Consider the following 15,667-nt stretch of genomic DNA (forward strand, 5'->3'; position numbering starts at 1 on the left):
TAGCTTATGTGGGACCTGGACAATCAAACCTGAGTCCTTAGGCTTCACAAGCATAACCACTTAACCACTAAACCATCTCTCTAGCCCCATGATGAACACTTTAATTTAAATTGAACCAGGTGAAAAGAATGATAAATCATGACATACATTTGGTAACTACTTAGAATTTCTGACTTAATATAATATTTGTGTATAACTGCTCACTACTTCATTAAAAACATCTCCAATTTTTAAATTGTTTGCTGGTTCACATTATACAGAAATACTGAAAAATATGGCCCTAAGACTTCTTCAATCTCTATGAAGTTCTGTAACCTGCTTAAAAATATTTTCACATGTTTTTCCACAAGGGTTTTAAGGTACATTAAGTTAATAGAAATATTTATTTTCTTTTAGTTTTTTATTAGATATAGACACATTTTGTATGTAAACAACACATGTTGGTACCACCCTTTTCCTCCTCCCTGCCCCTTTTCTGAAGAGGCCTTCCTCATTGGAGATGCAGGTCAATCCCATGGGGAGTGTGGGCCATGCATTATGGAGAGGGGAGGCAACGTCTCTGTGCAAAATGTCCCAACTTACACTTGGACTCTTAGTAGAGGTGGCTAAGATCTGACGTTATCTACTATAAAATCTCAACACTATAATCATTTATTTATTCTATGTTTATTTATTTATTAAGTAGCATTTGGTTCTTACCCCCAGTAGTTTCATCTCTTCTTTTATCCATAAATGACTCTGTGGCATTTTTTTTGCTATGACACAACAGAGAAAATGAGAGGATAAATGCTTTTCTGTGGGAAACTGTGGGAAATAATTAAAATTATTATGGTAAGCAAGCACCTTTGACCATTGAGCATTCTCCCCAACCCCCAAACATTGAAGTTAACGTAATTTATTAATTCTTCTTTCTTGAGTAAAAGTCTTGAGGAGTAATCTAATTTTATAGCTATTCATTGTTTATGAATAATTTATTTGATTTGTTTTCTTGACAATTTCATATACATATATATTACAATAAAAACTAATGGGTATTTTTGTGAAAGATTTTTTCTTTGCATCAGAGTATGAATATTAGTCTTGACAAAAATCCAATATTTACCTCTCAAAAAGTTTTGTTCATTTAGCAACCTTAAGTTAGACCAGAGTAAATACCATGGGGTAGCTACCTCAAATCACATCAGTCCCTCTAGAAATTACATATATACATATACATGAAATTACTGATATTCTCACATAATGCATCCAAATATTGTACTTCTATTGGCTTTGGTTTATTATATGATTCATTATTATCACATTCCAAATTAAAGTCTGGGTTGGGGTGCCTGACTTGAAGAAGCCATGTCACATACTTACATGAGTGGCAGGGAAGGCAGGAATAGAAAGTACTTATATATTATAGGTACCTTCTTAAGTCATAGATGAATAAAAATGGAGAGAGGGTGTTCAGTTGATAAGATTATAACTCACAGGTTTCTATCATTAAAACTGAGGAGATATCGTAACCCTCCCTAACTTCCATATTTAGTATCCTTCAAAATTGTCTGTTTTTTGCTGGTTGGAACAGGGTTCATGATGGTCTCTTTCCAACATTATTTATACTGGTTAGTTGTTGAGATGTGGCAAAATCAAGGAGGGATGGCATTGCTGTGGTCTATTCTAATGGACAGAGCCCTGCAGAAAGCAAGCGTTGGCGTGAGAAGGAAGGCAGTTCATAAAAGGCAGATGGAGAAGGAGCAGAAATCCCCACAACTCTGGTGACTTTAGTTTTTAAGTTCCGGTTTCTCTTGGAAGCCAGGCTGATTTCCTGCTTTTATATTATGTAAGCGCATCTGTTTATGTTATGATAAATATTTATGGATTTTGCTAAAGTGACTAAGAGAAATTTTTGTTTCTTACAACTAAAAGTTTTGTTTTTTTTTTTTTCAATGGCCTCCTGTTCTGTTCTGTTTGTTTTTTTCAAGGTATGATATCACTCTAGCCCAGACTGATCTGGAACCCATGTTGTAGTCCCAGGGTGGCCTCCACCTCACAGGGATCTTCCCACCTCTGTCTCCTGAGTGCAGAGATTAAAGGCGTGCACCACCAGGGACAGCCTGTTGGCCCGTTCCATCTTCTGTCCCATAGCTTTGAGCTTTGACAACCTGTCCTCCCCAATCCCCAATCATGCCTGACAGTTCTTTCTTTTCTTCAAACACTGTTCACAGTCATTTCTAAAGTCCAAGATAGTATCTCCAAGTTTTTCACTTATAAAAATCTCCCTTCTTTTTATGTTAGCAATGAACTCTTAAGGTTTAAGATAACAATTATCAAAAACACTTGAGTTAAAATCTTACCAGTTACTACGTGACTGTGTGTATGTAGTTTAGTCTTTCAAAGGCTCTTTATCTCGGTGATCAAAACCCCTGTAGATTTGTATTGGGGAACAAAAAGAAGCTCATACAAATTTAAAACTCACGAGGAACTAGATGGGTCGAGGCCTGTCCTTAATCCCAAATCTATCCACAGGCTAGGATGGAGGTGTGTGTGGCCTTCAGTTCCAGATGTTCCACCCCTGGGACTCCAGGAGGCAGCACCTGCCCCTTGGGCTTTGCCACCTCAAGGTGTCCCTCATCACCTCTGGTGGTTCTGATGCTGCGGTTAGGGCCAGGCGCCTGTGAAGGGCGCTGCGCGAGGAGGGGCACGCAGATGCCAGCGTTGTGGCGCCTGGGAGTTCCACGGAGTCTGCTGGCCTAAGGACGCTGGGCAGGCGGGCAGGCGTAGGCCGGCCGCAGGGGGCTGACATAGTCGCACCCTTTCCTGACTATTTAGTTACCGATGCTCTCTGTCCAGCCATCCAAGCAGCGCCTGACTCCAACCCTTTGTAGATTCCCTGACTGTCTCCTTTTCCACAGACTTCCCCATTTAAGCACATGCCATCTCCAGTAAAATTTTCTATTTTGAGACCCCCTCAAAGAGTACTGTTGAAACCTGGGTTCTGGTGGTGCTTGAGCAAAATATCTCTGTTCCTTAGGTTTTTTATTCTGTACAATTGAAGTAATATTTGTTCTGTGTGCTTCCTGGGTTCATACCAACCTAAGGAAGCAAAATTGGGTTATAGAAAGCTTGGAATTGACTGCTATAGTCTAGCACCAACAACAGACTCCTAACCTGACAGGTTCTACCTGTGATGGAGAGCCCGTCTCTTCCACTCCACTGAACGTTTCGTGTAAGGGTGCTGCTGTGTCTGACACCTAACTAAAATGAAGCAATGAATCGAAGGTCATCTATTCAAGCTTAGCTTGTACTGAATCCCAAGCAAAAATGACTCGCTTGGTGGCTCAATAAAGGAGTGCTTCTCATAGGTAGTAGGATTAACATTTGTTGAAACCTTAGGCCTTAGGTGTAACCCACCAGGCATTGTTCTATGTATTGGTGATAGGTGGTGAAGAAAATATCATAGGGAAAGAAGTGGTCATAAGTAAGGGGAAAAATAGAGCCAAGGAGTTGTTCTTGTTGTAACAGAAAATGTAAGAACATATGTGTAGATAGGAATAATCTTGAAGGGGAAAAAAAGTGAAACCATCAGTTGAAATGAGAATGGGGTAGGAAGGCTTTGGGTTGTGTTCTCTGAAATCTGCCATCTCTCATACATAGACCCCTGTTAGCTTAGTTCCCACAGGAAATGTTGCCTTCCTTGACCTGCTGACCAGCTTTCCTGTGAGGTCAATTCTTTCTCAAAGTTTGCTCGTTCCCTGGAGCTCAGAGCTCTTTGGTGGTGAGAATGGAGAGTACACTTCCTGGGAATTCTAGTGAAGATTCCAAACCCACAGTGCCCAGTGAACATCCAGTAGTTACATGTGGCCACTGAGCGTTCTAAGTGGTCAGCTTGAATTGACAAGCAGTTATGTAGGGAATGCATGTCACAGTTCCATGACTTGGTATGATGAAAAGGCTACAAACTATCAACTTTTCATATTGTTTAGATGTGGCACATTTTCTTTCAACTTTCTGGCTTATAAAATTAGGCTATTATTATTTTAAAATTATTTTCATTTATGAGAGAGAGACACAGAGAGAGGATGAATATGAGAGTACCAGGGCCTTCAGCCACCTGTAATAAAACTCCAGCTGGATGTGTCACTTTGTGCATCTGGCTTTTTATGAATTGAACCTAGACAGTCAGGCTTTGCAAGAAAGCACCTTGATCTACTGAGCAATCTCTCTAGCCTGGTTGTATTATTAGGGTTATCTGTTTCTATTTGCTTTATTAGTGTAGCTACTATAAAATTTTAATGTGTGGCTTGAATTACAATTTCACTGGCTTAAAAAAATGTTTTTCTAGCTAGGCATGGTGGCATATGACTTTGATCCCAGCACCCGGGAGGCAGAGGAAGGATGATTGTTGTGAGTTCAAGGCCACCCTGAAACTACATAGTGAATTTCAAGTCAACCTGAGCTAGAGTGAAACCCTACCTTGGAAAACCAAAAAAAAAAAAAAAAAAGTTTTCTGTTTTAGTTCTTTCCATCTTAATGCCTTGTTTTCTACAATCCCAACAAGTACAAAAGGTGCTGGGCTGTTGTTGCCTATTCTTCAGATTTCATCCTTAATTACTTTCCTTTTGATCAATGAATTCTATCCACATCATATTCTAACTAGCTAAGCCTTTTCTCACTTCAGAATTTTGTTCAATTTCTTCTGCTTGGAAAACTCACTTTCTGATTTAAAAAATGGCTGTTTCCACTTTTCCTTACTATGGCCAACATAAATGTCAACTTGTTAGGAATTTTTGTTCTAAATAAAGAAGTGACAATTATTAATCCCACGTTTTACTCTCTTTCCATTGACCTGCTTATTTCCTATCACCTCTTGTTAATCTATTTTTAAACTTTTATTATATCTTATCCTAGCTCCATCAGAGTAGAAGTGTTAACTATATTGTTTATACCCAGAGGTTAAATGTAAGTGGAGATCTGAGTATGTGCTGGATGAACACGAGGACTGTTTTCATATGATGACATGTGAATATTTAACTTTGTAGTCAAAATTGTGCAAAACGTGTTGGGTAGTATTAGGAAGTATGTTTAAGTGTTACTATAAATTATAGAAAATATAAAGTTGTTAGTTGTGATTAAAACAACCTGTCTCTTCTTTGTAAATGTTCCTCTCTCTCTCTCTCTCTCTCTCTCTCTCTCTCTCTCTCTCTGTGTGTTCTGTTAGGTTACTCTACTTTGCCAATTCTATTACTTGGCTATATATTGTGGTTTTAAGCAATACTTTTCACTAAAGTACCTTTTATTTTCACCACCCCCACAATGAAAAAGGCTTTTGGATGACACATCACAATTTTGTTTACAATCTTAAAGGAATTTTTTTTCTTTGACACATTCTGTAATTTAAAAAAAAAATTTATTTATTTATTTGAGAGCAGGAGATAGACAGAGAGAGAAAGAGGCAGAGAGAGAGAGAATGAATATGGGTGTGCCAGGGCCTCCAGCCACTGCAAATGAACTCTGGACACATGCGCCACCTTGTGCATCTGGCTTATGTGGGTTCTGGGGAACTGAGCCTCGAACTAAGGTTCTTAGGCTCCACAGGCAAGCGCTTAGCCACTAAGCCATCTCTCCAGCCCACATTCTGTAATTTTTCACCTCTGATTTTGAGAGCTTGGATGTATTTCTTAAGGCATCATATGGCTATTAATTTCTAAAGTTTCATACTTTCTAAAGTTTTGCTTTTGTGGATATTTAGATGGCTGGCTTTGAACTTTTTCTAAGGGAATGGCGTTTGTGTATACATTGTGTACTATAATCTTGTATTTAACTTCTAAAGCTGAATTTCTAGCATAAAACTTACTAATGAATTTCCATAGGAATTTTTAAATTTCTGAAAATGTTTTTTCCATAGTTTACCCCAAAAGCAAGCCAGATAAAAACTAATCCAACCAGCACATAACACTTCTCCCATAAAGTTTTCATTCTGATCAACAGTATCGGCATCTAGCTAACTGGCCAAACCTAAGATTGAATTTCCCTCCAACTACCAATGCCTCCCACACACAGTTCTAAACTTGCCCCCTGGTTTGCATCTCTCACTATTTTATTTCAGCCATATGTCAACCATATGTCCTCTGGAGAGTTTCAGTTACCTAACTAGATTAGCTACTTTAGGTACATCTATTTCCTCAGTTCAACTTTCTACATTCCTTCTACAAGAAACTAACCATAAATATAAGCATGAATCTACTAATTATGCCTCCACAATACTCTATCACATACATGTTGAAATTATAATACATCAGCATGTCATTGAGGGAGTGTCATGATTTCCTTTTGTGTACTTTCTCAGAAAGTCCTACATTCTGTCTATAGACACTGTGGTTTGACCTCATCCAGCTAGTTACCGTTCTGTAAACATGCCTGCTATCATCTGAATGTCCCTCACAAGGTTATGTGTTTGAACATTTGGTCACTTCTTGTAGTATGCTTTTAGAACCTTTCAGAAGTGGGGCCTGGCTGGAGGAAGTGAATCCCTGGGTGCTAGGCCACGAGTGTATACCCTAATCTTGCTTCTGATCCTTTCTCTGCTTCTTGATTCACCTAGACAGGAGCAGGCAGCCTCACACTGCTGCCTCTATAGTTATGAGTCACTCCCACCACCACTCCTTCCCTGCCATAATGCTTGTATTCACAAACCGTGAGTCAGAATAATAATTTCTCCCTTGAGTTAGCTCTTATCTGGTATTTATTTGGTTACAGAAGTAAGAAAAGGAACTGAAGCAATGTGGAACTTGTGGGGCATTGTGGCATTATGTGGTCAGAAGGTGGAGTTGTCTCCATAAGGCTGACATGTTTAGATTCTGCACAAAAATGAAATTATGCACTGTTTCTGTGCATGGCTCATCTCACTTAGGATAATTTCTTACTGGTTCTATATCCTACAACAATGATACTGGCACATTCTGATTTACTGCTGTTCTTTTCACAATAGCAAAGGAAATGGGGACAACCTAGCTGTCCATCAACAGATGAATAATGAACATGTAGTACAAATATACAATAAAAAGTTAAATTATAAAATTTGAAAATGAATGGATTAGAAAACATTAATCAAGGCATATTAGTAACCTTTCCCATTGCTGGGAAAAATGCCTTATCAGAAATAACTTAAAGAAGAAAAAGGTTTATTTTTATTTATTTACTTTTATTTTTTAATGTATAATATTATTATTGACAACTTCTATCCTTACAGACAATAAACCATGATAACTCCCTTCCCTCCCCCACTTTCCCTTTCACATCTCCACTCTCCATCATATCCCTTCCCACTCTCCATTAGTCCCTCTTTTATTTTGATGTCATCACCTTTTTTACCTATTATGAGGGTCTTGTGAAGGTATTTCTAGGCACTGCGAGGTAATGGATATCAAGGCCAATTTCTGTTTGGAAAGTTGCATTGTAAGGAGTTATACCCTTTCTTTGGCTCTTACATTCTTTGTGCCACCTCTTCCACAATGGACCCTAAGCCTTGGAGGATGTGATAGAGATGTTTCACTGCTGGACATTCCTCTGTCACTTCTTCTCAGCACTATGTTGCCTTTTGGGTCATCCCAGTGGTCACCACCATCTGAAAAGAGAAGCTTCCCTAACCAAAAGTGAGAGTAGAATTAATATATGAATATGAACATTAAATGTAGTGCTTACAAGGCAGTTTGGTGAGCATAATATATGCATTTAACCAGACAAGAGCAGGCTATTTATACCCTTAAGGCTCATGACCTCCCCTGCCATAGGCTTTTGATTAGGTTTTCAGTACCAGGCATGTATTCCCTCCCATAGAGGGGACCTTTAGTCCAATTAGAGAGCAGTTGGTTTCCCCATGGAGCAGACATGCCACTATTGTAACTGTTCAGTCATTTGGTCTGTCTAGGTTTCCAGTCTCCATTGTATTCACCACTGATGACTTCTCTCATAGGGCTACATGCACTGCAGTTTTTTCCAGCTTTCAGTCAGCTGGTCTATACTGAAGAGGTTTTCAGTTCAGCCCCAGCTTGATTCCTCAGTGACCTCGCCACTCAGGCACGTACAGTCTTCAGCAATAAAGTTTTACCTTCTGTTTCTTATGGGAAACCAAGTGCCTTGGCAATAGCCGTTGATCTTTTAGAGGGAACAGGGACCTACCTGGCTAACAACTCACTGGAAGGTATCACATCTCTGGCTCTGAAAATTTTCTAATAACAATCTATGGCTTCTGGATGTGTCATTATCAAAAAAAAAGTACACTTTCATTTGTTTTATTCAGAATATCTTGATTTTTGATTGATCTTCTTCCTCACCCTTCTTTACTCAGTCTCTTCCCCTGGCCTCACTTAAGCCATTCCATTCCCTGTAATCTGTTCTTCTACTTACATATATGCAATACTATCCCCTTAAGTCCTTCCCTCTCCTCCCTCTCTTATACCCTTTTTCTAGCTTATTGGCCTTTGATACTGATTTTTGGTACCAGCTTACACACAAGTCTACACATTTGTAGCTAGGATCCACATATGAGAAAGAGCATGTGATGTTTGGCTTTCTGGGCCTGGGTTACCTCACTTAGTATAATTCTTTCCAGATCCATCATTTCCCTGCAAATTTCATTTTTCTTTACCACTGAATAGAACTTCATTGTGTAAATGTACCACATCTTTATTATTTGTTCATCTGTGGAGGGACATCTAGTCTGGGTCCATTTCCTAGCTATTGTGAATAGAGCAGCAATAAATATGGATGTGTAAATATCTCTAATCTAGTGAGAAGAGTCATTAGGATATATGACTAGGAGTGCTAGAGCTGGAGCACATGGTAAAACAATTTTTAGCTGTCTCAGGAACCTCCACACTGATTTCCACAATGGCTGTACCAGACTACATTCCCACCAACAGTGTAGAAGGGTTCCTCTTTTTCTGCATCCTAACATTTGTTGTCATTTGTTTTCTTGGTGATAGCCATTCTGACATGAGTGAGATGGAATCTCAAAGTGGTTTTAATTTGCATTTCCCTGATGGCTAAGGATGTAGAACACTTTTTTAGATATTTATATGCCATCTGTATTTCTTCTTTTAAGACCTCTCTAGTTCCACAGCCTATTTTTAACTGGGTTGTTTTATTTCCTATTGTTTAGTTTTTTGAGTTCTTTATATATTCTGGATATTAATCCTTGGTCTGATGTTTAGCTGGCAAAGATTTTCTCCCATTCTGTAGGTTGTCTCTGCTCTACTTACAGTGTCATTTGCTGTACAAAAGCTTTGTAATCTCATGAGATCCCAGTGGTTGATTAGTGGTTTTATTTCCTGAGCAGTTGGGGTTTTATTCAGAAAGTTATTGCCTGTGCCAATATGTTGAAATGTTTCCCCTACTTTTTCCTCTAGCAGTTTCAGAGTTTCAAATGTGATATTAAGGTCTGTGACCTATTTAGACTTGATTCTTATGCATGGAGAAAGACAAGGATCTATTTTCATCCTTCTACATATAGATATCCAGTTTTCTCAGCACCACTTGTCTTTTTTCCAATGACTATTTTGGCATTTTTGTTGAAAATCAGATGGCTGTAGCTGCCTGGATTAATATCTGGGTCCCTCAATTCTGTTCCATTGATTTGTGCCAGTATGATGCTGTTTTTGTTAGTATGGCTTTGTAATATATTTTAAAATTGGGCATGGTAATATCACCAGCCTTATATTTGTTGCTCAAAATAGCTTTTATTATGTTGAGTTATGTTCCTTCTATTCCCAGTTTCTGTAGGACTTTTACCATGAAAAGATGTTGGATATTGTTGAATGCCTTTTCGGCATCTATTGAGATGATCATGTGATTTTTGTTCTTCAGTCCATTTATATAGTGTATTACATTTATCAATTTGCATATGTTAAACCATTCCTGCATCTCTGGAGTAAAGCCTACTTAGTCTGGGTGAATAATCTTCCTGGTTCATTCTTGTATTCTGTTTGCCAATATTCTGTTCAGAGTTTTCACATCTATGTTCATGGGGGTGACTGGTCTATAATTTTCTTTTTTTGCTTTGTCTTTGCCTGATTTTGGTATCTGGGTGATGCTGGCTTCATAGAAGGAGTTTGGTAGAATTCCTTCCTTTTGTATTTTGTGGAAATTTTGAGAAGCAGTGGTGTTAGCTCTTCCATGAAGGTCTGGTAAAATTCACCAGTGAATCCATCTGGGCCTGGTCATTTTTTAGTTGTGAGACTTTTTATAACTGCTTGGATCTCAGTGCTTGTTATATGTCTATTTAAATGGTTTATATCATCTTGATTTGATTTTGGTAGGTCTTATGAATTGAGGACATCATGCATTTCTTTAGGATTTTCAAACTCAGAGGCATATATGTTCTTAACGTATGTCCTTATGATTTTCTGAAATACTTTGTTGTCTGTTGTATTAGTGCCTTTTCATCTCTAATTTCATTAATTTTTGTCTCTTTTCTCTTTCTTCTGGTCAAATTTGCTAAGGATTTATCAATCTTTCTTATCCTTTCAAAGAACCAACTCTTTGTTTCATTGATTCTTTGGATTGTTTTTTGGTTTCTATTTCATTAATTTTTGCCCTAATCTTTATTATTTCTTCCCAATTACTGATTTTTGGTTTTCCTGGTTCTTCTTTTTCCAGTGCCTTAAGGTGAAGCATTAAACTGTTTACTTGTGAACTCTCTAATTTCTTTCCTTCTTTTTTTCCCCATGGTAGGGTCTTGCTTTAGCTCAGGCTGACCTGCAATTCACTATGTAGTTTCAGCCTTGAGCTCATGGTGACCCTCCTACCTCTGCCTCCCGAATGCTGGGATTAAAGGGATATGCTACCATACCTGGCTTCTAATTTCTTAATATAGGCACTTAGAGCTATAAATTTCCCTCTTAAGACTGGACTGCCTTTATTATGTCCCAAAGGTTTTGGTGTGTTGTATTCTCATCATCAGTTGATTCTATGAAGTTATTGATTTCCTTTTTGATTTCTTCAATGGCACATTCACCATTCAATATTGTACTGTTTAGTCTCCATGGATTTGTTTATGCTCTGTAATTTTTTCCTGTTGCTAGTTGTAGTTTTTGCATTTTGTATTTTTTTTCTGGGATGACCTGTCAATTGCTGAGAATTTTCTGTATCAATTGTTGGGAGAAAGTATCACATCAGAAACAGTTTAAGGAATTAAAGGGTTTGTTTTTGGCAGTTTCAAGGGAAGTCCATCATGGTGGGAAAAGCATGGCAGGAGCAGGAAGCCAGAGTCCCATGGTCAAAACCTCAAAGAGTAAATAGAAAAATGGTGCCTTCTCCTGCCCAGCCAGCTTTCCCCTTTTTCTATAGTCCAGGATCCCAGCCCATAGAATGGTGCCACTCACAGTTAAGGTCTATCTTCCACCCTCAACCTAATAAAGATCTTTACTCATAGGCATACCCAGAGGCTAACCTAACTGAGATAACCCCTACGTGGTGGTATTAGATCCTGTCTAGTTGACAACTGATATAAACCATCACACAAGGTAACCTAGGCTCAGAAAGATAGACACTGCTTTTTTTTTTTTTTGTCATCTATTTGTCCTATCTTCTATTCAATTATGTGTTCCTAGGTGGAAGTAAATGTGAGTTAAGACCAAAAAACTAGAAAGGGGCCTGTGAAACTGGAAAAAGGGAGTGATGCAGGGAAGACAATAGAACAAATGAGTTATTGGAATGGTAGTGGGATTGATTACTGGACGTGAAAAGGTACAAAAGGAAGGGGTCAGAGAGATGGTGGAGGAGGAGCAGCTGGAATGTGTGGGGAAATCAACCAAATAAACACTGTATAAAAATTCCATGAGGAAATCTGTTACTTTGTAAACTAATAAAAATATATACATATTAAAGCAAACCTCACTGATTCAGCCCCAGAGCCTTGGTGAACTACTGTCTCAGTAAACTCAGAGAAAGCATATACTGAAAGCTGTCCAGTAGAATACCCCTAGGCTGCAAGAAGAGACTTTGCATCAGAACCCCACAGTATTCAGCGGGGTGGAAGCCTGCTTGGAGACAGTCTTCAGGGGAATTTAGACACATGCTCCAAAAGTATGCCCTACCTTGGGAAGGACAGCTCAGAGGCATGACTGGCAATTGTGACCTGACCTGTGAAGGACAGGACCAGCATCTGTTACTCGCCCTCGACTTCACAGGGAACTACTCAGAGGCAAGAAAAATAGTCACAGCCTGACTGTTCAAGACTGTCCAGAAGCATGATGAGGATCTGGGAGTTTGAGAGGGAATAGCAGGAGAATTGAAGCTGCATCTAGCAATCAGGAGAGAATGCCTTCAGAATCTGTACCCCGTCCAGCCTTCTGCTTTTCACATTTATTACTCTTTTATTTGCTACTCAATGTCATACCAGGTCTGTTCTGTTGAATTCTCATCATCACCTCTCTCCCTCTTTTCTCTATTGTTACTTTGATGGGCTTTTTCAAAGAACACAGGCTAGTTTGGCTTGTGGGACCTCCATATCTCAGCCTTCAGAGATAGAATATCCTTTTTACTCATCTTTCTTTAGCCCAAACTGCTGCACACACCCTTGTCCCTACTGTTTTGCCCCGCCCCCTCACTTTACTGGGTGCTATGTTCTTTTGTGAAGTATTTTTGTGTGTGGATAGTTTTTCAGTTGATGCTTCTATGGGGATATTACTAGAGAGTTGTATTGTGCCATCTTGCTTTGCCTTGTCTTTCTCATATTTCAGTGAGCTAGTTCTTTTATCAGAAATGCCCTCCACCCTTCAAGCTGACAAACTACTTGTCTCCTTTCCAAAGTTTTCATCAAACTATTATCTTTACAATAGATAGGGCATGTGACCTCTTCTTTCCTATTTCTGTTTAATAGTCCTCTTTATTCGTGAACAGTCATGACTTATTAATTGTTCATTTACTCTCCTAATGTATAAGCTCCTATTGTCAGGCATTTTATTTATTTTTGATGCTTCAGGGATTAACACATCCAATGCATATAGTAGGTATTCTGAAAGGAGTTGAACATTGCAATTTGTAGAGTAGAGAAATCTTGATTGACAGTGAAACATCTTGAGTGTTAGGAGGGGAAACAACAATACATCCCAAAGTCCTGGTGTCCATTAGAATTATTACCACTGCTAAGTACAACTTTCTGAAGTATTATGCCATATTTGAATACAGAGTGAACTGAATTCCTAACAGGTTCCTAGGAAATTCTTCTCAATGTGGAAAGGTGGTATCTGCAGTGAAAGGTGACTGAGCATATGACCTAAACAGTGACAAGGAGAAAGCGGGGCCAATAAAGGAGAAAGAAAGACACACAGACTTTAATGAGGAACTTTAATGAGGGCAGAAGTCAAGAAACAACAAAGTGACCTTGATTGATAGCCTTTTGAATGGACTTGGTGATTTCTTAAGATAGCAGATAGTTCAGCTAGAAATCAGAATGTGAAGTGGGCTTTCAATTATTGGGGCATACATTATTTAGAATTTTCCTCTGAATTTGCATCCTTCTTCACATTTTTATAACCTGCCCTCTATGGATCACAAATGATTTGATTATCTATAACAAATTATTCCTTGTAATAATCTGTTATTTATATATGGAAAAGTTTTCCCCTTGGGACCTAAAAAATGGTGTGCATAGAAATTTCTAAAATAATGAAGAAAATGTCCAATTTGTTCTTAATTTTCTTTTGCATACAATCTGGGTTTTATGGCAGCATTGTTGCATAGAGATACCATTAATTCCTGTATCAGGTATCAGTAGCAAAAAACAAGTATTCAAAAACTGGTCTCAACTTCTGTTGTAACAGATGCAACACTGTCTGTACGTCTTTTACCCTGGGGAGAAAAAAAAATAGTCTCTTATGAATCACATCATGTTATCTTACATAAGTAATAGATAATTTAAAAGATACATGTCATATTGGTGTCTACAGAATAAGAGCTCAGTATCACTTGTCCTATTTATCTCTTATTCCCACCTTTATCTACTTCTTAATTTGTACTTGATCCTTTATAAAGTTTTCCATGCTTTTTTATTTTTAAAATAAAAATATTCATGGTATACTAAAACATAAGTAGAAAGAAGCACTCCAAAATTCACCCTAACCTTGTGTGATATTTCCCAACTGTTATCTATTCCTTCCTCCCGGATGCCATTTTTAACTTTTAAGTGATCCATTCTCTCTCCTCCCCTAATTTAACAACTGAGCTTGCACCACTACACACTATAGTTATCTTAGTTTTTCTTGGCTTCAAACTTCAAATAAGTGAAATAAAGACATGCATTATTTGGTGTCAGTTTTATTACAGTCAATATTTTGAAGTTTTCCCATGCTATTAAGTGCAGGTGTCATTTATGTTGTTATGTGGAATTTTATTAATTTACCCTGTGGTTTACTACTTATTCTTCTGTGTTGTTTCTACTTTGTAGCTATTATAACTACACATACACATTATATAACATATATACTTATAAGTATACTTTATTACATATGTTCAAACATTGGGTGCATACTGAGGATTTATATTACTAATCATAGGAATACACACATCTTAACTTGAAGTAGTCAGTGTCCAGACAGGTTCTGAAGGTGGTTCATTACTTCATATTATAACCAGAAGTATGAGAGATATTTCTTTATATCTAAGGTCTTTATAATCACTTGGAATTTTCAAAAATTTTAAATTTAGCCATTTTGTTAGACACTTAATATTTCATTATATCACCAAATTTTAATATTATTGAAATGGTTGGATTTATGTGAGATTTTACCATTTTGTTTCTATATGTCACATTTTTGTGTTTTTATCTGTTTTATTATTACTTTTTATGTGATTTATTTGATTTTAACACAATACTTTTCAGTTTTATTAATCATTAAATATGCATGCTAACTTATAACCATTCTATATGAGTGCTAATTCCAATGAAATATATCAGCTGTGTATACCCTCTTAATATGTAACCATTACACAATAGATATAAGTGTGTTATATGCCAAGCAATATTGTATTATAATCATTGATTTTTATATTACCTTTTAGGATTTCTGGATGTGTTGGCAAAATTTGACACATGAATCAAATCAGACACACCATTCTTACCAGTTTGACTGCAGTACCTGGGAAAGGATCTTTCTTTATTATAGTTAGAAATCACTAAATTCATGAATGTATAGAATACTATTCTCTATATCAGCTTAACCAGATACCTAGCTATTATTCAATTTTCCTCTTTCTCTTTCATTTCAGTGGGACAATAATTTTAGTCCATTTAGTTTGTCCCAGCAGTGTCTGAGGCTCTGTTCATTGCTTTCCTCCCAATTTTTTTTTTCTTTTTTCAAGGTAGGGTTTCACTCTAGCTCAGGCTGACCTGGAATTCATTATGTAGTCTCAGTGTGGCCTCGAACTCATGGTGATCCTCTTACCTCTGCCTCCCAAGTGCTGGGATTAAAGGCATGTGCCACCATGCCTGGCTTGCCTCCCAACTTTTAAGTGATCTTCTTTACCTTGTTCTGTCTTAGTGTTTGCTGGCTTTGTATTCTGTCAGTGCAGATTTATTTGGGGCTTTGCTAGTGAGTTTCATTTTGCTTAGTATAATCTTTAATTTTATAATTTCTACTTTATTCCTTATTATTTTTATATTTTTTGCTGATACTTTTGCTGG

At 37.6% G+C, this 15,667-nt stretch overlaps 1 protein-coding gene across 1 annotated transcript in view; it reads right to left on the reverse strand.

Annotated features, from left to right (window-relative positions):
- Positions 1-2,953: 2,953 nt before the first annotated feature.
- Positions 2,954-15,667, reverse strand: part of Ms4a13 (membrane spanning 4-domains A13) — a 50,210-nt gene continuing 37,496 nt past the window's right edge. Inside the window, exons 7-8 of the mRNA XM_004667568.2 lie at positions 3,168-3,240; positions 2,954-3,078 (exon numbers count right to left, since the gene is read on the reverse strand). Of these exons, the coding sequence (XP_004667625.2) occupies positions 2,954-3,078; positions 3,168-3,240 (198 nt within the window). The remainder of the gene's footprint in view (positions 3,079-3,167; positions 3,241-15,667) is intronic.

The sequence above is a fragment of the Jaculus jaculus genome, chromosome 1 (assembly GCF_020740685.1).
Source record: "Jaculus jaculus isolate mJacJac1 chromosome 1, mJacJac1.mat.Y.cur, whole genome shotgun sequence".
In the NCBI taxonomy this organism is placed as follows: Eukaryota; Metazoa; Chordata; class Mammalia; order Rodentia; family Dipodidae; genus Jaculus; species Jaculus jaculus.